The following is a 25,611-nucleotide window of genomic DNA, read 5'->3' on the forward strand; positions in this document are numbered from 1 at the left end:
CTTTGGTGAAAACAGAAATTTTAAACTTAACCTCACTTTGGACTATTTATGTGCCAAAATCAAGGAATTGAAGAAGTTTTGGGCAATTGCCTGTTTCTCTTTCCAAATATCGTGTTTGTGACTGTTCTAATAAATAAATAAATGTTAATAATTTGTCGAAAGTTCCAAGTGACTGACAACACAGCAATGTAACTAACATGTCGCTAATGTAACTGGTAAAAATAAACAAGAACTGTACCAATATGCAACATCAGATCTTCATCTATTTGAAGAACTGGTTTGATAATAACTTTAAGAAATCTAAATTTATAGAAATTTCTCCCAGAAGACAGAATTAATAACATCACTCTACATTCTTTTATAATACTGAACCATACCAATATCAAAATGTAACTGTGAATGTATTGATGAGAAATTAATACCCAAAGCTAAATTAAACAGAGTTCTATCACTAAAAGAGCTACGAAATAATCTATTAAAGAACTGGTTTGATAATAACTTTAAGAAATCTAAATTTATAGAAATTTCTCCCAGAAGACAGAATTAATAACATCACTCTACATTCTTTTATAATACTGAACCATACCAATATCAAAATGTAACTGTGAATGTATTGATGAGAAATTAATACGCAAAGCTAAATTAAACAGAGTTCTATCACTAAAAGAGCTACAAAATATTTATTTTTCTTATGTCCAGTCACTTATTGTTCGAAGTGGTAATTTTAGCTTATTTGGGGGTGCCTAAAAACATTACTACAACCCTTGGACACAGAAATCTGTTATTAAAAAAAACATCTATTGTTAAAAATGATGAATTTTTTGAAGAATTCAATGTTTCAAGTATAAGGCAAATTTATGTAAGAAATAACCTACATATACAAAAAGCTATGTTTAAGAAAATTGAACTCGTTTGTCAGTCAGAAGCAAGTTCCAAGGCTAGTCAAAACTAAATTCCACTACAAATACTTATTATAAAGCACACACACTATGTAAAGAAATCTGCCTGAAATCTACGTAATAGGAGATTGGAAGAACAAATATAGATAAAACATAATGATGGTCCAAATCTAACTCGAAATATTTTATACAATACTTAAAACTTTAAATGCTCAAAGATATTAATATTAAAAATGAATGATATTAATTTACCCGAGAATTTAATTGATGCAAGTACGGGGGGGGGGCAATCCAACATTAGCCAATAATTATCGCCAAGACCATCTTCCACACACAGGCTTTGCCTTTGTGGAGAGTTTTCATAAAGTTCATAAAACATGATGTTGTATTTTCTGTAAAACTACAATATAATCCAGCAGTTAGATTTAGTTATAATGATTAATTATTCAAGTTCAAATTTTATTCATTATTATTTGGTTTGATTTGATTTGATTTGATTTCGATTGCTTATAATAATGGGGAATTGAATTTTTACATGAGAATCGGTGAAGATTTCAGAATATTAAAGTTTAATAATGATATTGTTCTACTCACATGTTGTGTATTCAACAAAGTGTGTTCTCCTCTGGTATCAAGAGTTGGTGGTGACTTAGCGACTCTGTGACTTGGTGACTTCTTTGAGCCTTCACTTGCAACTGACTATGTGAATGCAAGGCTTCGATTATTTATATTGAGGGGAAGAAAATGTGACGAAAATTCAATGACGCTGACTTGATAGAATCGTGGAAAAATATTAAAAAGTGCATATACAATTCCGATAAAAACCTAATTAAAATGCTATACAAGAATAATAAAAACTAATGATATGTTTTAAGAGGAAAACGTCTGATAAAAAAATACGATAAAAATCTGGCAAATATTCAACTTCAACTTTAGACTTATTATCTGTCGAAAAGTGCAATTAATAAGCAACAGTGTTGCATTGAACGAACGCACGTGGATCGAGTCTTATGTATGATAAGAGATAGGAAACAATGAACGTTTGCAAAAACAAGCAGAGTGTCAACAGGTCATTTTATTGCACTTGTCCGCGCGCATGTTGTAGTGCCCACATTGGTCTACTAATAGTAATAACTAATAATTAATACTAATTTAATATTCCAACCCGGATCTAAGTCAGTGTGACAAGATATAAGGCAACAATAAATGTTAATAACTGTCACTTATATGCAGTAGCCTGACGCCTGATAATTTATTACTTTGTTTTGATTCCAACCCTGATCTAAGTCGGTGTGACAAGATATAAGGCGACTATAAATGTTAATAACTGTCAGTTTATATGCAGTAGCCCGATGCCTGATAATTCATTACTTTGTTTTGAACAATGATATGTGGAAAAAGGAAGATCGACGAACCAGATGTGATGTTCTTAACCAGTAAAATTAGCATTCAACCGTTGTCTGAATATAATAACTGTATATGGTTTTCAGTTACGCGATCATCTTCGAACTACCAAAAATATTTATTTGAAAAACACAAAGTGTACATGTAGCCACTTGCATAACAAAATCGCGTGCCCTTTCACAGAGACTAGTTACTGCCAAAAATGTTCAACTAGTAATAGATTATGTCTGACCATTCTCAATCTACAGCGCTGCCGCGATGTATCGTACAAGAACCATTCGAGTGTGTACACACAACCGATGCTATTTGTCGGAAAAATCATATGGACACCAATGGTCCTAAATTTGTAAAAACAATACAACACATAGAGAGTCTTTCCAAGCATCTATATAATGTGAGAAATCCGCTTTTTTTCATTTGTAAGGCACATGCTCATAAACACAAAGTACCGACACAACACACAGTGTCATTTACTAATGCTATGCGTTGTCTCATAGAATCCACTGAATGTTGTATACAAACAGTCAAGTGCTGTAATGAAGCTGTATTCGTTACTAAATATAATAGCAGCTTCATAATAGCTACTGTTGAAGATAACCCAAAGAAGAGAAATAGCGGAATAAATAAACACCAATATCAACACACTTTGGACACTGCTCTATACAGCCAGCAAGACTTGGATTCTATAAATGTATGTGTTTCGGTGCAACATTTGAAAATACAAAAGTATATCATTTTTGATCCAACTTTGTGGCGAGAACAGTCCAAAAATCATTTTATAAGTATGCTCAGAGCAATTATAAACATGCCGGACAAAGTAAAGGAGAGACATCAACGTTTTGAGTCTTCAAATTTCATAATTTCCAATATTAAACGCTACAAGAGCGGTAAGTGTTCAGTTATATGTGATTCCATTATTGGCTTTGATACCAAGGGTATTTATCAGACATCCACTATTTCGTGTATGCTTCATTATTCGACAGTGCTGCTTCCAAAATCCCTGTACACTTTGCTTGAGTCCGATTATGATCTACAGTATGTGGCTCTAAAGAGAGACCCATCACTGAAACAGTCTTGTCTTTTCATTTGTAAGCACATGCTCATAAACACAAAGTACCGACACAACACACAGTGTCATTTACTAATGCTATGCGTTGTCTCATAGAATCCACTGAATGTTGTATACAAACAGTCAAGTGCTGTAATGAAGCTGTATTCGTTACTAAATATAATAGCAGCTTCATAATAGCTACTGTTGAAGATAACCCAAAGAAGAGAAATAGCGGAATAAATAAACACCAATATCAACACACTTTGGACACTGCTCTATACAGCCAGCAAGACTTGGATTCTATAAATGTACGTGTTTCGGTGCAACATTTGAAAATACAAAAGTATATCATTTTCGATCCAACTTTGTGGCGAGAACAGTCCAAAAATCATTTTATAAGTATGCTCAGAGCAATTATAAACATGCCGGACAAAGTAAAGGAGAGACATCAACGTTTTGAGTCTTCAAATTTCATAATTTCCAATATTAAACGCTACAAGAGCGGTAAGTGTTCAGTTATATGTGATTCCATTATTGGCTTTGATACCAAGGGTATTTATCAGACATCCACTATTTCGTGTATGCTTCATTATTCGACAGTGCTGCTTCCAAAATCCCTGTACACTTTGCTTGAGTCCGATTATGATCTACAGTATGTGGCTCTAAAGAGAGACCCATCACTGAAACTGTCTTGTCTTTTCATTTGTAAGCACATGCTCATAAACACAAAGTACCGACACAACACACAGTGTCATTTACTAATGCTATGCGTTGTCTCATAGAATCCACTGAATGTTGTATACAAACAGTCAAGTGCTGTAATGAAGCTGTATTCGTTACTAAATATAATAGCAGCTTCATAATAGCTACTGTTGAAGATAACCCAAAGAAGAGAAATAGCGGAATAAATAAACACCAATATCAACACACTTTGGACACTGCTCTATACAGCCAGCAAGACTTGGATTCTATAAATGTACGTGTTTCGGTGCAACATTTGAAAATACAAAAGTATATCATTTTCGATCCAACTTTGTGGCGAGAACAGTCCAAAAATCATTTTATAAGTATGCTCAGAGCAATTATAAACATGCCGGACAAAGTAAAGGAGAGACATCAACGTTTTGAGTCTTCAAATTTCATAATTTCCAATATTAAACGCTACAAGAGCGGTAAGTGTTCAGTTATATGTGATTCCATTATTGGCTTTGATACCAAGGGTATTTATCAGACATCCACTATTTCGTGTATGCTTCATTATTCGACAGTGCTGCTTCCAAAATCCCTGTACACTTTGCTTGAGTCCGATTATGATCTACAGTATGTGGCTCTAAAGAGAGACCCATCACTGAAACTGTCTTGTCTTTTCATTTGTAAAGCTGAATGCAATCCAGACAAGAGTATAGACACAATTGTTATACCAGATGCAATTGCCAAAATGTTGGGTCAAGATCAGGACGGTGACAAAAATGGTGTCTACTTGTTACCTTTGCGTGTGCATGGATCGATGCTCGTAATTCGGTGATGCACAAGCTGGCTAAAATGAAAATGTCTGAAGCCTATTGTAAGAAACTTACAACAGACGGAATGCCGAGACTCTCTTTCTCAGAGAATAATTCAATTTTAATGGAAAATAATATCGGACAACTTTTAGAAACAAACTTGATGTTTCGTAAAACCTATCCGGCCGCTGAACGCTTTATAACGAATTTTGATCGCGATGCTCGTGAACGATCACAATACATGATTGAAGTAGGATGTGGTTACATGGAGAAAGAGTTTGAAGATTTGTGCCAACAATTGATTAAAATGAACAAGCAGCCGTCCAGCTTCGAAACAATTACTGCTGATGATCTATTGATTTTAACAAAGAAAATTCCAAATATAATTATTAGTTCGGGCGCAAAAGGCTACAAAGAGTCTGGTTAATAATATTCGAAAAACCAATTCGCTGTTCGACAAACGCAAAGAAATGATCGATCAACTACATCGCTACATTATCGCTACATTACATCAAGCAAGGATCTCAGACACTCTGGTCGTGAATGTTTTTTCTCTGCACTATGCAGCTCACGATATAATTGTAATAATTGTAATGCTTGGTCACATATATTTGAATAAATATCATGTGGCCGATTACAATGAATTTGCCAGTATTGGGACATTTCTATTTGGTGAGGCTTCATTGGACATGTTCATAAATGACTTGGAAATATTATAAATGTCTCAATATTACTATACTACTAATTTATTTATATATTTAATTATATGGAATTATATATGTGTGTAAATAAATATGTGTGTGTGTTTAAAAAAGAAATAAACAGTTGTGCTTATTAATAGTAATTTTGCCTTTCTTGAACCATATTACTAGATTCTCAATTATTAGCATGTATCATCAATTATTTTGTCTTCTTCTTTGCTTTGAGGAAGACAATGATTTTGAAGTTTCAATAATTTGTTGCTCAACCGGCGACAAAGGAGCTACAAATTCGGTATTTGAATTATTCGCCACACTCATTGAAAATGGTGGTAATTTTTCAACTAGTGGAGCCGTCGGATTGTAGGGTGGTGGAGATATAGATCTATACACTGGCTGAACTACATGAGCCACAATTGGATTGGGGTTAGCAGACTTTGAATCAGACGTGTTTGCTGGTGGATCTGAACTTTCTAAAGTTTTATTCTCATCTTCAGCCTTTTTGACTTTATTTTTCTTCCAATAGATAAAGATTAAGAGGCAAATGATTGCAATAACTATTATCGCTACAACAATAAATAGTGGTGTTGAATTCGCTAATTCGTACATGATTTCAGTTTAATTAGTCGTATTTATACTATTTTTACAGATTACATTATATCTGTACCTCAGAGCTAGAAGGGCATAAGTCTTGAACAGCTGATTTTATCTTGAATCTATAGAATCTATAGAGTTTGAAAAACTGAACACGTTCCACTAAAACTATCATTTTGTCAAAAAACAAAATGTTACAGATATAGTATAGAACTATAATTTCATTTATGCTTTTCCAAAGTTTTTTGGGTTATCTTTGCAATTATTTATTTGGTTTCGCTTTTCATCCAATATCTTCCTATAATCTTTCAGATCCTGTTTGAGTTGAAAGGTTCTCTTTTACATTCTATCTTCCATATTTATTGATTCAAAGGTAGGATATAGAAATCTCATAAGTTGACAACTGAATGTGGTTGGTAAGAGAGAACCATATATTATCAACGCTATTAAATTCAAAATCTGGGACCAAGTTTCTGTGCTCAGGCTCTCTATGTCTCAGCTTAAAAAATATAATCGATTTTTCTAACTTTTCTCGGTACTATCTCTTCTTCTCTGACAATGTTAATCTGATAGCCACCAATATGAAGAGAAATCGAAAAGTGATTTATGATAATAGTTTTCGTATCCACCACCACCAATCTGTCATTAGTTCTTAGAAAGTGTGATCGATACAAGATGCTGTAAACTCTACTGTGATCCTCGTATTACTATTGTTAAGAGAAGTCATTTTTATTCAAAGATATACACTCATCGATAAATTTGTCGAAGTGACAAACATCAGTACTAATATATAAATATATATTACAAATACTTATATTACAAACACCAGGCAGACAGACATCAGTATTAATTTGGAATGCTACTACTTATGTATTCATTCAAGATTACCAAGAGCTCAGAAATCTGACTATTTTGTGAACGAAAAACTACCAAAAATTTTAGATACTTCCAACTTTAAACATCGAAACAAAGAGAATAATTATTTACAACATCAAAATAATTATTTTCTTTAACATAAATAAATTATTTAGTTTAGAGCATTTATTCATCGATTTGTATTCCGAAATATTGAAAAAAAGAGTGTATCATTACTAATCCATGTTTCTGTAAGTACAATAATTATTATTACTTCATACATAGTTTTGCTGTCTTGAAAAAGACAGAAAAGCAATAATTCGGACTATGCATGTGGTAAAGTGCAAGCATAGGTCACGCGGTATCAGTTAATTAAATGCGTCAATTAATAAACTGTTGCAGAAGTTCACCTTCTAATCGGCCATGCGGACTTCTCTCCAGTATAAAAGAGTCGAGCTGTCTTGAGTGTTCATCATAGTCGAACACATAGTCGAAGTGTTGCATCTCAGTTGTCACTTGTCACATGTCTGGATCTGGATATTCAGAGTTTTTGAAAAACTTGAGTAGCCTACTGTTAACAAATCGGAGTACTTGCGTTCCTGCAAGACTTGTGCGCCTGAAGGGATGTCCCCTAGTGAACTCAGGGAATTTAGTGAATTTTACAACGGCCCCATCTACGACTTTGGTTGTATGGTGAGACTAGAGACAGTTAAATTGGTTTTGGTATTGTTTGAGAGAGAAACACCAATTCCTGGAATTCTTTAGATTAGAATTCCAGAATAGAGGGGGGTCTAACAACGATTTGATAGAAAAGGAAAAGAGCATGGCTAACTATCTAAGAAGAATACGAAATTCGGAGGGGAAGTGGAATGAGTTTGAACTGTCGACGATACCACATTTAGATAGGTTGTGTTTGATATTAGTTTCAGTGGAAGAGCTACAAGAGTATATTGATAGGGGGGATAAACGTGAATATTTTCGTGTTGAGTACGTATGAGAGGACATCAAAAATCGCCAATTTGGAAGCACTATCTGCGGTTGCACAATCCCAGCGGTTGCACAATCCCAGCGGTTGCGTTTGGTATTAGTGGAGGGTTGGAACAGGCTTGTTTCTTGTGTTATAATAATTATTTTACTTTAATTACCAAAACAAATCATACTTTAGCAATTACATGGTAAACAAAATTCCCAATGATTTTATAACTAACTTTTCCTCTTTTCTTTTTATTTTTACATCACCTTTTATGTACTTTCGTATTTCGAAATCATTGTCACTGCATAGCAAAATTTACTATTTAATAGTGTGAATGAACTACAACTCACTGCCAACACACAAGTGTTACTTATGTTGGCAGTGCCAAAAAGGAAAAATTGCTTTTACATACATGCTGTTCCATATTCATTTCAATGAATTAGTATAGTACAGGGAGAGAAAATGAATACATTTCCAATGAATGATGTGATAATAATCTTTATTAAACTCAAGAATGACAGTTTACAATAAAAAATAAAACATAAAATTCCTCCTATACAATAAACATGAGTAATAAAATTATAATTCAATTTCTGTGATAAAACCAGCCTACCAAATTCATGAAATTATTCAATGAACACATTCTAATATTCCTTTTCCTATGATGGAAGCAATAGGTGTGTGAATTATCAATTTGTTTGAATGAAGGACAATTCAAATCCTCAATGTTGATTATTGTATTTTCAAAGTATTTCTCCAAGAATTTTGTTTTTGTGAGACCTTTAGCATATATTATGTCATTTTCTGTAAGCCCACATCTAATTTGATGCAATAAGTCAGAGAGCTCCACTGATCCATCATCCCAATGTAAACCATGATAATTTCTTACTAGCCAATGGTATTGTCTTCTTTTATTAAAATTCAATGCACTCATTTCAAATCCTGTTCGAACTAACCAATGTTGTACATAGCAACCATCAGTACTTATAATGGCTAGCTCTTTAACAATGTACTCATTATAATTATCTTGATAACCTTGAAAGTCTATTATGTAACTGTTCATGATGGACTCTACTACAATACTAACTAATGTAGCCTCAGTATTTAGCTTATAAAGTAAACTATTCCCCCCCCCCAACTCCATATTAAATAACCCTATGAATCATGCCAGTAAGAGGACTATACTCCAAGATCCTATCATGAATAATTAAGCAGTAAGCTGCAGTATTATTAGGAAATTGATCAGTAGATTCAAATTCCAATCTTATATCAACAGAGTCCGTTTTAATAGCATCTTGTTGCTTGGAACAATCAATTACAGCTATAGGAGCTAAATCTTTGAACTGATTTCTTGTCAAGAGTGGGGCAGGACAATAGCTTTTATTATAATATGACTGACATAGGAATGGTATAGCAATGAAAACTGTTCTTTTTGAAAGTTCAAGTTGAAATCATCATAGGGATGTATTTTGGAGTTTAGAAAAAGTTTTACATTCTGCAATTTGCAGTGATCAAAACAGCTACTATCACTTTTGTGATTATTTTTCCTATGTGTCTGAAAAGCTATAATTACATAGCGTGGTTTCTCCAATTGTGACGATGTCTTTATAGCCCATACATGTTTCTGTGTATGTTGAAGTAGAGGATACTCATGTTATTATACCCATACTTATTGAACGACCTGATTACAATGAAGTTAACTGAACATTTCATTTTACTTCTACTACTGTACTATGTCAAGTTTATTTATCAAGTTATTCACTTAATCTATTGTACCCAAGTTTTTAGTATAATTTATAATTTTGTTTCTGTTTTGTATAGTTAGATTTTCGTTTCATTTTATTTTAATGATAATGTGCTTTTTTGGCGAAATAAAGCCAATTCAATTCGTCACAATTTGTTGAAGATTGGCTTCAGTTATACCAAAACAACTTGCAGTAATTTGCCAATTCAATTCAATTCAAGTCACAATTTGATGAAGATTGGCTTCAGTTATACCAAAACAACTCACAGTGATTTATAATATGTATTTTCAAGGCGAATTAACATGATAAGTCACAATTTGTTGAAGATTGGCTTCAGTTATAGTTTTTTTCCAAAAATGCGAATTTATTTTTCACTCAATAATTACCGTATTGGGTAGCTACTTTAGCTAGTCACATCAGGCTAATTTTATTTATCTGCCTTTTATAAGATTAGTGCTATGAGGTAAATTGTTAGGTTCTTAGTTTTGTATTTTTCGAATTGAAATAATTGAATTGATGCGTAGCTTATGTTAATTGATTGGTTAATTTTATTTATCTGCCTTCTATAAGATAATAGTGCTATGAGGTAAATTGCTAGGTTCTTAGTTTTGTATTTTTCGAATTGAAATAATTGAATTGATGCATGAGGTAAATTGTTAGGTTCTTAGTTTTGTATTTTTCGAATTGAAATAATTGAATTGATGCGTATGTTAATTGATTGGTTAATTTATCAACCTTCTATAAGATTAGTTGACTGTTTCTTCAATTCATTTAGACTGAGATTTTGTATTTTTCACTTATAATGTACAATACGGTATTTGTTTCCATTCAATTGAAATAGCCAACACTGTTATTGTAATAATATTATTGAATGCAGTAGATTGTTCTATCAGTACTGTATTGTAGGCGATTACTTGCTGAATGTTAAATGTATCAAATAATAATTTTCAAAAACTGACTTCAATCTATCATGAACTCATTTTATTGAGTTGGTCATCATGAAACGTTTTAATTTTCAATAATAATTTAGATTTAGTAAAATGAAACTTGAATCCTCATTGTTATTTGAATCAAAAAATTAAAAATCAATTTGAATTTTCTATATCTGATTTAAATCATAATGGAATAATTAGTATCGGAAAAAAGAATATTGCAAGAGTACGTTGAACACTTTAGAATTGAGTTGAGTTCGTATCAACTCCTACTCTGTTTCTGTTGCGGTGATCACAAGCAAACTCATGACCGAGTAGGATTTGTATGTTAATGTTGCATATTATATTGAAAATGTTCTCATTTTTTTGTATGTAACAATGTATTAGGATTTGTATGTTAATATAAATGTTCTCATTTTTTGTATGTAACAATGTAGGTAGGATTTGTATGTTAATATTGCATATATTGAAAATGTTCTTATTTTTGTATATAAAAGTATCACTAAACTAAATATTTTTGTATGTAACAGTATTACTAAACTATTCATTTCATATTATGTATTAATAAACTGAATATTCAAATTTTTAACATTTTAAATTTTTGTTTCATTTGTCTAGTACACATGATTCAACTCTAAAGTTGCGTTTACACCAAAGTTATTAACAAAATGTTTATAGCCGAATCCTTATGGATTCCATAAGATTAAACATAACTTATCATACACATAATATTGTGTTTGTCAAGTTCAGTTTAATCTATTTGAATCCAATAGGATTAAGTTTAACAAAATGTTAATAACCGAATATAATAGAATGATTACATTCAATTCAAATTTTTGTTTCATTTGTCTAGTACACATGATTCAACTCTAAAGTTGCGTTTACACCAAAGTTATTAACAAAATGTTTATAGCCGAATCCTTATAGATTCCATAAGATTAAACATAACTTATCATACACATAATATTGTGTTTGTCAAGTTCAGTTTAATCTATTTGAATCCAATAGGATTAAGTTTAACAAAATGTTAATAACCGAATATAATAGAATGATTACATTCAATAAACTCTTAGAACTTTGAAAATATTGAGTTATTAAGAAGAAGAATCTAATTCTCTGAACCTCACCATAGAAGAAATAAATCTATTTTAAATAGTGTAGTGAAAAATGTCTCTTGATGTACAACAGTCAAATAAATGTCGATATGTCTATACATTGTCGACGCAAAATAAAACTGGCAACTATCATCGAGTCTTGTTGACAAATCAATTCTACTTTACTGAAGAACCGAAATCGGATGAGATTCTACAGTACACAGAGTCTGATTTAACGTCGCTTATACGAACAACACTGTTTATACATGTATTTCGTGTTGTGCCTCGAACCAAAATCAACCAAGTTATTTACACTGGTAGACTACAACTAACTACACCCGACCAATTGCTATTGGACGATGATAGCAATAGTGAAAATAGAGATGACGATGATAATGGGTATATAAAATTGCACATGTATAATAGTATAGATAGTCTATCGTGTTGTATAGAACTATTGGATACAGTATTTGGCATAGGATTTTGTAGTGTAGCTAGACGACCATTACAAAGTGTCTACTGTGAATACATGTTGAAATGGCGTTATTATGAGTATACTATTGTAAGTTTGCCCAGTGCCGATGACTATATAAAACTGTATCAGTTTATGAACACAGTCAATACTGAATTGAGTGTACCAAGTCGGTTTCTATTGAACAACAGTAGAGATAATAGGATTTTGTTACAATCTCGAGAGAAACGTCTATAATATAGGATGAGTGTCAATTTGGATTTGTGGGAAAGTATCACTGAACAAGTTGAGCTTGTTTTTCAAAAAGATCACGACCCATTCTTTACAAAAAACTATCTAGATATTATTACTCGTATTATTGGCACACTGCTTGGGCGTACAAAAATTATGATTGTTGAAATGGCTCTGGTTCTACCAGAACCTATATGTACAATCAATAAATATGTCTACTTGAGTATACCGTTGATTGCACTCTACATTAATCAGCCGGTTCAATTGCCCGACACACGAGCTCGTGTTTGTAAAAATTTCAATATATTTGAAGCTGTACAAATGATTGAACGTAAATCTAAAAAACATCAGCGCACAACCAATGCGCATGGAAAACATATAATTAATTTCACAACCTATAGTAATGAAACACTATTTGAAGATAATTCTCATCATATTTATACAGACACTTATACAGCAAACGATATGGTCGTTCTTGTGCAATTGTATCGTATTGTAATTATGATTCAACACTGGTGGAAGCACCACACTTTGGGCACTGTACCACCGTCACATAGAAATTTCAGAGCAATTGAGTTAGCCAAACGAAAAAGAAAAATCAAACACAATAATGGCATTATTTATTCAACCACAGACGATGACGATGATGACGAAAGCGACAGTGTTTTTAATAATGTCGATAATGACAGCGGAATTGAAATATAATTAGACATTATGTTTTTTTGGTAGATTCAACGAACTACAGTAAAACTAACTTGTTTTTTGTTTTTCTGAACTTTTACTGTGTTTAAAAAACCAGAAAATAACAACAATAGAATCAATAGTACTATAATATAGATAAAGCTGAGATTTGTTGTTATAGTTAGGCCTTGTTCACCCAACTGTTGGCGTATTATATCTTTGAATCGAGAGTCTCTATCGACATCACTTGGTGTCGATGTAGTTGTGAATGTGAATGTTGGTTTTTCAGCAACGGTATTTATTGTAGTACGACGATTTTTATTCTTTAAACTATTTTGTGGTATTGTTATCATAATCGTAATGTAATGCAACAGCACATGTCAGCCAAGGTTCGACTAGTTGTCGACGATAAGCTAGAAATTCCCTATTTAAAAAGCTATTCTTTGAGAAAGCTGTACAAAATAAACACAGAAAGAATAGTATAAATACTACAATATACATAATGTACTATATAATATGTTAGTAGAATAGTATAAATATTACAATATACTATAATATATTGTACTATATGATATGTTAGTAAAATATAATGCCGATTATTTTCCACTGCCTACGCTACACATTCAGAATGCAAGTCGTGTTTTGGATGATGCCAATTCTTTTAAAATTTACGCTCACAACACATCATCAACACCAACTACTGGCAGCGATCATTCAATAATGTTTGATGCAAAAATACTACCATCAACTATACACACAACATTCAGTCAGTTGAATTCAGCCGGCTACACTCTTGTAACCAATATACCGGGACCATTCACTGCTGTTTGCTATAATGCTCGGTGTTTCAATATACGTATACTAGACCCACGTCTTATAAAGTACATTTCAGACAAGGCATCGAAAATGTACACTAGCACAAAGATTGATAGACAAGAATATTGAAGAAGAAGAAGAGTCAATTTATTGAATTTTTTAAAATATCAATACAGTGAGTGCACTTTTACAATATTGTAGTAATATTCAAAAATATAAAATGATATATTATAATATTATAATATATGTCACGTGGTACTTCAGTACCATCAAATATTTTAAAATAAACCAATGAATTTTAATAGAATTATAAAATGGAAAGGAGGTTAGACCTAGTCAAAGGATCAATCAACTTAAATCGAATATTATTAGCGATTAGGAGTAATAGTATTATCAAAAACGATAAGAAAACATGTATAATTGTGATTCTATAACTATGAGAACCCATTGACAAGATTAAAAAATTATAAAGCGGCTTACTTATTATTGGCGGATTATAAAAAATAAAAGTTTGCATGAACATTGAGGTTAGAATTATTTGTTTACATTTTTGAAAAGAATTAGTCGATCTTGAATAAATCGATAATTATTAGAATCAATGCTGAGCGAATCAGCTGATCATTCGATCAACTAGTATAACAGGTTGAATTATATAAAATTTACTCACAAAGGATATATTATATATACTAAGGAAGGTTAATGTGTAGAAATACAGACAACTATTATTTCTGTATAAATATTTATTATAATCTAAAAAAGCACGAAAAACCAAGAGTATACAAAACTCATATAAAAAACTAAATGTATTATCTATTAAAATCATATGTTACGATTTATTTATGAAATCAATTTAAGATAAACACTACATGTATTTATATAAAAACTTTTTATTTAATTTTTTCTATTATAAGAAAAAGAGGAAGCCCTGATTCCGAGGCGACCAATTGTATTGAGTATATTAAATTGAAGGCCAATCAGAGAGTAGCTTACAAAATTATTCTAGGAAGAGACAAATTTTTCTGAAAACCTCCTTCTTCTGGCTTAAGATCTTGACCTGAGAGGATACTCATGGAGTTTAGGGTTCTTTCTTCCTTTTAAAATTTTAAAAACTATCAAGCCAAACCCTTTTTAAATGTGAAATATTTGTATTAAATGTTAAATTATCTGTGAACTCAGTGTTGTTGAAGAGTTCGTAATCATAATTGTTCCCTATAAATATATCTTTAATTAGAAAAAGAAACTTATAAGAATCTGGACCACGCGTTAGCCCAGCAGAGACGAAAGGAGCCTGCCTAATTAATTATTGGAAATAATTAATTCAATCCACGAGACCGTCAAGAACTTCATTTATGTGAGTGATAAATCAATGAGCTCGTTACAAGGCCTTTCTAAATATAGTGGGGAAATTAATTAAAAGCGCTATTCAAATTGACTTAAATTAAATAAAAAGTCACCACGTGTTGAGTACTATCACATAGTTCATAAGAACGATTTATAAATTTATTTGATATATGTAGGAAGCTTACTTCCATGCACGGCCCGAACTCATATAAATCCCTGAGATCTCATGTTTGAATAATAATTGGTTAATTATTAATTTTGTTAATTGAACAAAGTATATCATATCAAACTTATAGACCAAACAGGTTTTTATTTGCAGAATTTTGTATTGACTGGAAGTCTAAGTATCAGTATTGAATATAATGTGTTTATGAATTTGAAACTCACTATTGTGAATACTATCAAAACCTGTGATAATTGTTCAGATTTTAGAAAGAATTTATTTAAGAAAAATTATAGATATATCGAACATTTTATATACACTTTTTATGGAAATATATTTTGTGTTTTATGTCAGCATACAAACTCATAGAATTTTTTATTATATCCTAACTCATCTCGTGATATACAGTTTGAACTGTTTTGGTACCAATAGATATTCAGCAGCACTTGAAATTATTGAATCAAGTAATATTGATCTTATTAAGAGCACTCAGTATTTATCATCCTTTGATGATAATCACTTTAATCTGTCAGAACAAGTATATTGAAAATTATATTAATAAGGTTCCAGTTATATCATATAAGGATCCAGAGAGCTTCAAGAACTGGCGTTGTAAGTTCTAAGGAATTTTAGAAGGATAAATTGGAGAATACCTGTATTCATGACGAGCGTTTTAAGAATCAACTAGAAACAACTATAGTTGGTCCTTATCATTCTCTAATGGTACATGGTTACTGACAATCAGTCATCAAATATTCTTTTAATTTCCTCACTGGTATTCTTCACGAACTTCATAGAAGCAGCGGTAAGAATTATTGATCACCGGTCATTGAACCTTATGGTGATTACTTGTATTTGTAAAATTCATGTATCTACCACTGAACTAGAGCTGAGGTTTGAACCCAGTAATTTTGCGAGCCGGACGGCCTTAATTTTTTGTGAATTTATTCGCAAAAGAGGGAATTTAGCGACTGCTCTTATAAATATCAAGAACATCGTATCATCTGTAAAGGATTTGCAAAGGTTTACCACTTTACATAATAGCTTCATAACGTGGGGCTCTATCATAAGAGATCCTTGGAACCCTCCAAGGAGCAAAGGTTCACCATTTTACATATATTATATTATATTATAATATTATATTATAGAATAAATATTTTGTAGAATAATTTTTTCACCAATCACCCATTGTATCTATATTCAATTTGACTTGGAGTTGTGATGACAGCTGTTCACCAACAGCATAGATTGTAGACTGCGACTCCATAAGGTTGCTTCTGACTTCGTTCTTCATTAGGTCCATATACAATGCCGCCGATGTTGTTTTATGCTTGCCTATATTTTCATCCATTTCAAAACTATTATAATACAAAGAATTTTTGTACATGATACCAGTACAGACATGTTTCAAATGTTGTTTGCATATGGCCAACGAGTATAGTCCATCCAAAGACTTGTAGTCGCCAATGATCAATTCCATGATAGATTCAACCATAGACATGAAATCGTCTAGAATCTCACGAGCCAACTTTTTGTTCATTTTCACTTTGAATTCAGACAAACGCAGTCGGGCGTGTCTATAGTGTATAGCTTCATCGCGCATAACTTGAGCGTTTATACTGCCCAAAATTGGAGTACTACCAGAATAGGCCATATAGCAAATGGTCTGGAACATTGGTGCAAATAGAATTGTCTCACACAACATAATAAAGTAGAAAAACACAGCCGGATTTTGTTGATATTTTATGTACTTTTTCTTTAAAAATTCAAACCGTATCAAATACTTATTTTTGAATTCGTTGTTGCGATACTTTTCACTTTCAGCAATACTAGTCAAATCACAAATCATTTTGCTGTAGGCTACACTTCTTCGTGTACATTTTCGCGTGCAACAATATCAGCAAGTAGAACTTGTACCTCACGAGCTGTAATCAACTCGACTACATTTTTCTCCATAATTTCAAGAACTGTAGAATCGCCCCACATAAGACAGGCCATCATGTTGAGACAAATGTCTTGAAATTTAGGCTCCAAAGCTTGAAATGCATCATGATCTAATTCGGGGCTCACTTCACACGATGTCCATACTACAGCTTGGTGTTCGTGCCACAGTTTGTAGGTTTCAATAAACCATGAGTTTGGCGGATAGATGAATCGAGTTTTGTTATTGACTGGCGAAAATATGTCATCAATGCTGCTGTTGTCATCATCGTTGCTGTTATCATTATCATGTTCGGGGAACGTGTCATCATTCGAAATAAAAATTGGATCAAGAAATTTGGGCACAAGAGACGCCATTAATTTTTATATGTCTATATAATGGTTGTATAAAATTTATATATCAATATAATCTATATAATTTATATATCTCAATACTAGAGTGTGTGTGTGTGTGTGTGCTCTGATTCTGTACAGTCTCAAGGCAATCAACAATACATGTGGTTGTCTCTTATTGGTCGGAAAACTTGAATATTTGAATTGGGAGTTGTTGTGCGTTTACCACTCAACACAATCAGTGTAGCAATACAAGACTCGTTGTTGGTGTATTTCAATAGTAATTGTTTACCAATCAAACTAAAACTATAACTGCTGGTTGATGGCTGCCAATTGAGTAGAGCATTGTCGGTAAGATGCAATTGGGTGTTGCCGTTAATCGTTGTCGACGGTTTTGTATAGTAAAACAGAATTTTGTGTAGACGAGGTAAATTTTGGTAGCGACGTAAAATCCTGTCTGCACTGCGTATAAACAAATAAGAAGTTTCTTCATCCAACCAACCGCCAATTTTACAAGAGTCACTTATCGCATTGATTCCCAACAAACAACTAATTTTGTCAGCCAATAGTTCGCGCTTAACAAGACCCGGGTACATCTGACATACGTTCATTGTGAAATTTTGAATTTCAGATAGCAGTGTCACATTATCTTGTGTCTTGAAAAGTGGTATATCCAAATTACTCATTGTATGAACATATGTGTTGATTCTTGACCATGTATCGTTGTCGCCGTTTGTATAATGTGCAACTTTGTAGATAAGCCCATGAAAATGAGAATGCACATTACATATAAACTGAGACACTTGATCTCGACACGGACTTACACCGGCGTAGATGCATACTGATTTGGGTTGACCAAATAGTTCGTTATTATCACAACTGAACAACGACATTTTTGTACACTATATTGAACTATAAAATTCAAAATTAAGGTACATATAATTTGCATATAATTTGAAACGTGATGTGTGTTATCTATTATTAATATGGCATTTAATACAAAGCACAGTAGGGAAAATTTGAATTATATTGACACGGCCACCGATCAGTTTGCTCTACAAAGATCATTGTGTGATGAAATGCGTGAAAAACTTGAACAACCTACCGACATCAAAGATTGTGACGACTGTAGTCACAAATGTGTATTCATTACCGAATGGTTTGATGATGTGACTGGCTGTATTGTTGGTATTGGCGGCAATCAGTTTGGAAATATTGTAAAATTAACTTTGAAAAAAACCATACCAGGCTTGTTTGTTTTAACAACCAACGTACGTCTATTGCAGGCTGTATGTGCATCACAAAAGCTCAATATTATTGTGTATCCAAATGGGACTTTCAGAAGCAACAACTATTCATTACATGATTTATTCTATAATCCTGATCTAATTGATAGACCGGCGTGCATTGTGAAAATTGAATGCAATCAATTCAAGCGCGCCTGTGAATTGCACAGGAAATTCAAATTTGAACCAAATGCATACCGGTATGCTTGTGTAACACACTATTGGGACGCTAATAAACAAATTCTTTTCGAAATACTTGTGCGGCGTCGACAAACATTCAACGACTTTGCTGTTCCAAAAGTGATATATTGGTGGTTCGATGAAAATTTGAATGTGTACAAACTACCAAAACTACAGTTTCCAATCATCACGTTCGACATAGAAACTGTGTCGACAGTTGAAGATCGTGTACCTACAGGCGATGATATTGACGATATACTGTTTACTACTTCAATACATCATGTGGTCGACAATACTCTGTATACACTTGTGTATTTACCAATTCACTATGATGATTTTGACAAAGAATCAAAACAGTACACAATAATTGATAGTACAAATCTTGAATGAGCTGAATTCGTTGACAATACACCAGACGCTGAAATACAATGAAAACGTTGGTGTGCTGTATTGCGCGAACGCATACTAAAACTGGACACATACCCAACCTATGAGAATACAATGTCGAAGTTTTTGTACGCAAAATTGATTTGCTCGAACACACACTTGAGCTGTTGTGGCCTTGTAACAATAAAAATCAAATGCATTATCTAGTTGGCTACAATTCGCTCAATTACGATATAAAGTATTTGCTTATGCGTTGTGCCTTTTTCAATATAAATGTTGACAAATACATTTGGAAAGACGGCTACAGTTTGGGATTTCAACAAGTTCATATAGATTTGTTTCGTATAGCTCGAATGCGTTATTCGCTGAAACAGTATAAGCTGAATAATCTGGCTCAAGTTATATTGAAAGACACAAAGGCTGATGTAAATGCTGTTGCTTAGCGTAATACATTCTTTCATATGCTTATTCACCAAAAATTGAAAACACACGACGAGTGGTCCAATTTGACAAAAACTAGTAACAAAGTTTATCCGTCACTTTGAGACTCTTTACACTACAACAACTACGATACACTTTTGGTTAGTAAACTTTTGGCAAAAACAAGATCGCTCGATTTCATTATAGACTATGCCAATATGTGTAGAGTTACAGTTAGTAGTATGAATTTGAATTTTGACAAGATTCAATATCGTATTTTGAATCAGTGTTTGATTATTGGCTTAAGCTGTGGTCTGTTTTTGACAACTTTTAAAAATCTACACAATGCGAACCTTGTTATACCGTTCAACCAGCAGCAGGATAGTAATGCAAATTTGTTCGAGATTGAAATAAACTATGAAGCCAACCTGATGGGTGACGAGACGCGTGTTGGAAAGTATCCGGGTGGAGCTAATTTTTGCCTTGGCGAGTTTGAAGTTGACAATGTGCAGGCCTATGACTATCGTATAGCTTATCCCCTGGTTGTAGACAGAAAAAACCTATCGGACGAGACATGCGAAGTGTTGCCGGCAAACATTGTTATGCATTTACTTTTCTCGGATATACACGAAAATTGTTTAAAATCTACACATACCGACTGTCTGAATGATCGACACATACTTGCTCGTTCCAAACTAACTGAATGGATAAAAGCCGGACACTTGGAGGTATACGACTATCTAACACATTGTGGAAAAACAAAAACAGAGACACGCGTTCTATACCACCAGTATCTCTACCACAATACATATTGTGGTGGACAATTTCAATTGTGTCGTGATGAAACATACAAACGTGGTGAGATGCTTGTAATTCTTGTATTAAAATCTGAAGTTGTACGAGGAGTATTGTCTGAGATTATTACTGTATTTAATAATGAACGTGAACTTGTGAAAAATAAACGTAATGTGCTGAACGGTGCATTGGAATTGGTGCAGGGTCTAATAACAAAGTACACTGAACTGTCTTTGTATAATAATGATGATGAAACACAAAGTGTTCATGAAGAATTTGAAAACAACCAAAGTTTAACTGAAAACAATCAAAGCACTGATGATTTTATAGCCGACACCAACAATGACGGCGGCGGTGTGTTTGAAGAGGATAAGTCTGATTTTGGTGGAGAAGTGCTAGAAGATGGATATGACTGCGATAATTTTGGTGGAGAAATGATAACCGAACATGGAGACACAGAAGACTTTGGCGGTGAAGACTTCAATTCTAATCAACATATTCATAATGATGAGACTATAAACTTTAATATTGATAATAATTCAAAGAGTGAATACAAGTGTGTAAGTCGAATCTTCAAAATACAAAATGATGTGTGTTGTGTTGATGAAACGCTGTTGGATGAAAACCCGATTGAATGTCTCAACGAATTAATTGAAACAATAACATTGGAACGCGATGAATTTGACAATTGGTATAAATTGTTGAAAATGCAAGTCTCCAGTATATATGGTTGTATTGGTAAATTAAAATCGTCTTTGGCTGCACTGATTACTTGTATGATTCGTACAACTCTACTACAGACAGGACAGCATGTTATACACAATAAAAATTGTAGTGTTTATTATATGGACACAGATTCTATATTTATTACTAACCCAACCAATCAGGACCTATCGCAAGAGTTGAACATTATGTATCCGCACACTGAAATGGAAATGAAAATGATGGACAGAATTATGTTTGTACAAAGAAAAATTTATTATTATTGGCATGAAGGTGACTTGAAGTATGGTCAACACACAAACGGTCCACCAGCTTGGTGTGAGATGGTGCAGTACTTTTGCAAGCACAGTACACAAATAACAACACTGGACGACATACATATGGTGTTTGTGAATTTTTATCTGCACATATACAATACATTGATTTGCCAAATGAAAAAACTCGGTCGGGACTTTTTCAGTGACGACGTGTCTACAATTGGTCAACACATTAAATTATACAAACATACAAAACTGTAACACCTGCTGAGGAACTCAAGCGGCATCTACAAACATTCTATCCATCGTTGGCCAGTTCGTTTCGACGAGTGATCTACTATTATTTTGTTGAAAGTGACGTGCTGAAAACAACCTATAGACCACTCATTGAATTGCAAGAAAATTACAACAAACTAGACAACGACGACGAATCGATAGGTGTTGTATTGAAGAATGTGAATTTATTCAAATTTTATCATAATATGTGCAAAACAATTTATAATATTATCAAATTTAATTTGAAACGAAACTGCTATCCGTTTCTTGTGACTCTCGATGAGGCTAATTTTCGTCTGACAATGTTGAAATCGTTTCTATCGGTCTACGACAGACTCTTCAACAGTAACACCAAATTACCCAGTATTGATGCCTTGCTGTCTGGAAATGCAATCAAACAGGATCTACAAAGTATTGCTGGTAAACTCAATACAAACGCCAACTATCTGGACACCAATATCAAACGATGCACAGAAGTTGGCAAATTGCATTCGGCAAATAATCATCGGCAACCAGCAGACAACACAACCCAAGCTCATAGTATAACCAATAGTAGTGGACTATTGTCTGTTTTTGATAACGAATTGGATAACGAAGAGTATGATGATGAATGAATAAAGAAATAAGTATTATAAATTGAATTTTTGTTTTATTTTTGATCAATAATATAGTGTGTGTGTGTGTAAGAAATGTCTAAACGTTCAAAACTTTTAAACGACGACACAAGTCAAAGCAAAAGCAATACAACTTTTAGTTCTGTAGCAATTGCTCGCATTGGTAAAGGAAAAGAGACACAAAGTACAAAATTATCTCTTCCCGGTGGCTATGTGCAGCCAACAGTCGAACAACCAGTCGATATTGGTTATTATTTTCGATCCTATTTGGATGTTTTATTCAATAGTGTGCTAATTGAATCAACACACTCTCAAAATTCAATTGCAAGTATACCGACTGTTGTGCGAAACATACTCGCCTATAATAATATTTTATTTAAAACGGTAGAGATGCGAAAAACAAATTGTGAACGTGTTGTTGAGCCAATATGGTTTTCTTACAGTGTCAACGAAAGTAAATTGAAATTATATGTGAATCAAGAACGCTATCGGGAATACTGTTCTATGCGAACAGATGTGCCAATTACATGGCCCAGCGGTAATTCACACATTGAACGATACAACCCATATCGTGTACACAAAAAAGTGGATGGAGCACTGGATATTGCTGTACAAAAGTGTGCCATAGCTTGCGATCATGTGGCTCAACATATTATACACGCAATTATGAGTGAAACACACAATCGCCATAATACAACAATGGTCGATCGTACAACATTACATGAAAATTGGACAAAATACGGTACAACATTGCACTCGATGTTGGCTTTGGAATTGGTATTGAATGAGTCATCAAATTCTGCTGGCTCACAGCATCGTTTTATGGCAATGATCAGTACATCGTCCAATACAAGGAATTCAGACACAGTAGTCAATCGTATAGATAATTCAAGCTGTATAATTTGAGTACAATAGGTTATAATAGATAGAGAATGAATACACCACAGTTTGGTTCAAAAACGGCCACTCACCGTGGTGGTGGTGTGCACACCGTTGAAATCTATTGTCAGGCAACCAAATCATCTTTTGGTTTAATAAATCATTACTTTTTAGTTATTGATAACTATGAATACCATATGGGCTATTATTCTAAAGGTTCTGTTCTACCTTTCAACACAACAAAAGGCGCTCATCTTGTTTCTGTGAAAACTTTATGTTCGGCATGCTATCAGAAAATTTTTATTGATTACAAACTGTGCGAAGACAAGCGACTATTCAGCTACTATCCAATAATAAATTGTGAAACTCTATCCACAGGCATAAGTTTACAGGCTTTAACACTACTTGTAATACCATTTATTGCAGCTTGTATATATTACGGACAAATAACCTATGCTGTAATTCTACTTTTGCTTGCCTTTATAGGGTTTTTAATTTGTGGAAAATTTGTATTCTCACGATCTACTCGATTCACTTGCCATCATTTGAAAAATCGACAACTAAGCAATACAGATAGATAGTTGAACTCAATAAAAATCATGTTTGTTCATTCCAATATTTACCACAGTTATGCTAAAGCAGTGGCAAACGAGAAACCACCAATTCGACAGTGCCAGTCATGCAATAAAATAAACTACTGCATAACTCTACAACGAAACAGAGACGGCTATTTCATATACGTTTGCTGTATGTGCATCAGCTTGAACGACTTCTTCTGGAAGTATGGGAATAACACACTACGAGAATGCAAACATTGATTGGAGAATTTCTTTATTAAAAAAAATTTCATTATTCATCATAATGATGTACACTATAAAATATTGATCTTTTCAAAGTGTATACCGTAATGCACTCACATCGTTTGAAATTGGAACAAGCATTTCTGTATATTCTGGAGTCCAATTGTATAGAGAATCGTCCACCAGTACAGCACAATTGAACCGCATCGATGGAAAATAATTGTATAGATGAAGTAAATTTTTACAACTTTGTGCGTGTTCCTCAGTACCAATAGCATTATTGGACATTACATGATCAAACAAATTGAAATTTAAATCATTTTCAAAACAACTATCTCGATTCATTTCTTCAATGGCATCTCTCAATTTGCACACATGTTCGTCTACATGTAGTGACGAGCCATGCGACCAAAGTACAATTTTATCATAATTTCTACGAGCCAACTGTAAGCTTTGACTAACTCCCGGCATTATATCGTTGTTGTCATCGATTAGTGTTCGGTCCAAATCGAAAACAACAACCGATTCGTGTCGGTCATTTGCCAAAGGCATTGCTCTTGCCCAGTCAATTGCTCTACGCAACGCACCAAACAAATTGTATACATCTGTTCGATCCATGTAGGTGGCACACACTGGTGACGGTACATCATTCTCCCACAAAACATAGCGTGGTCTATTGTTTTGTATACGATACATATCTATGTCGTTATTGAAAAAATAGCTAGTCACATTGATGTTTGTGCCAATTGTTAGCCGCTGATTAAAATGCGGTTTCAATTTTACATTTTTCTGTACATAATCTTCACCGTCAATAAGTGTTACTCCAACACGTTCGTGGTGTAGACTATTCAGTTTTAAAACATTGAAATGTAATGATAATTCGTCCAAATTCAATTGTGGTATAAGACGATACAATTTCGGACTTATAATCAATTCAGGATTTAGTAGATAACATTTAGGATTTTGGACTGACTTTTTTGCTCCAAAACCCCCTCCCCCTCGCCCCTCCCCCTTCCCCCCTCCCCCCAGAGTTTGCGCAAACTCCCCCCTCTCCCTCACCCTCTCCCTCTCCCTCTCCCTCTCTCTCTTATCTTATCTTATCTTATCTAATCTCTTATCTTATCTTATCTAATCTAATCTAATCTCTTCCCCTCCCCCAGTGAGGACGAGGGGGATGAAGAGAGAGAGAGTGATCTCTCTCTCAGTGAGGGAAAAAATAATTTCCCTGAGGAAAAAATAATTTCCCTTTCTACTGACAGATTAAAGTGA

At 33.4% G+C, this 25,611-nt stretch overlaps 1 protein-coding gene across 1 annotated transcript; it reads left to right on the forward strand.

The window, feature by feature from the left end:
• The first annotated feature begins 1,748 nt into the window (after window positions 1–1,748).
• On the forward strand, window positions 1,749–7,407 carry LOC120350107. The gene is made up of 3 exons (XM_039422450.1): window positions 1,749–2,731; window positions 3,400–4,001; window positions 4,670–7,407. Exons 1-3 carry the CDS (start codon window positions 2,527–2,529, stop codon window positions 4,877–4,879), a joined length of 1,017 nt encoding a protein of 338 aa, XP_039278384.1. The 5' UTR covers window positions 1,749–2,526; the 3' UTR covers window positions 4,880–7,407.
• Window positions 7,408–25,611: the final 18,204 nt, after the last annotated feature.

This window comes from Nilaparvata lugens, chromosome 2, assembly GCF_014356525.2.
Source record: "Nilaparvata lugens isolate BPH chromosome 2, ASM1435652v1, whole genome shotgun sequence".
NCBI lineage: Eukaryota > Metazoa > Arthropoda > Insecta > Hemiptera > Delphacidae > Nilaparvata > Nilaparvata lugens.

Coding starts and splice junctions, on each gene's coding strand:
- LOC120350107 (XM_039422450.1), top strand. CDS start 2,527: ATGTCTGACCATTCTCAATCTACAGCGCTGCCGCGATGTATCGTACAA. Junction 2,732..3,399: donor TTTTTTCATTTGTAAGGCAC/ATGCTCATAAAC, acceptor ATTTGTAAGCAC/ATGCTCATAAACACAAAGTA. Junction 4,002..4,669: donor TGCTTGAGTCCGATTATGAT/CTACAGTATGTG, acceptor TCCGATTATGAT/CTACAGTATGTGGCTCTAAA.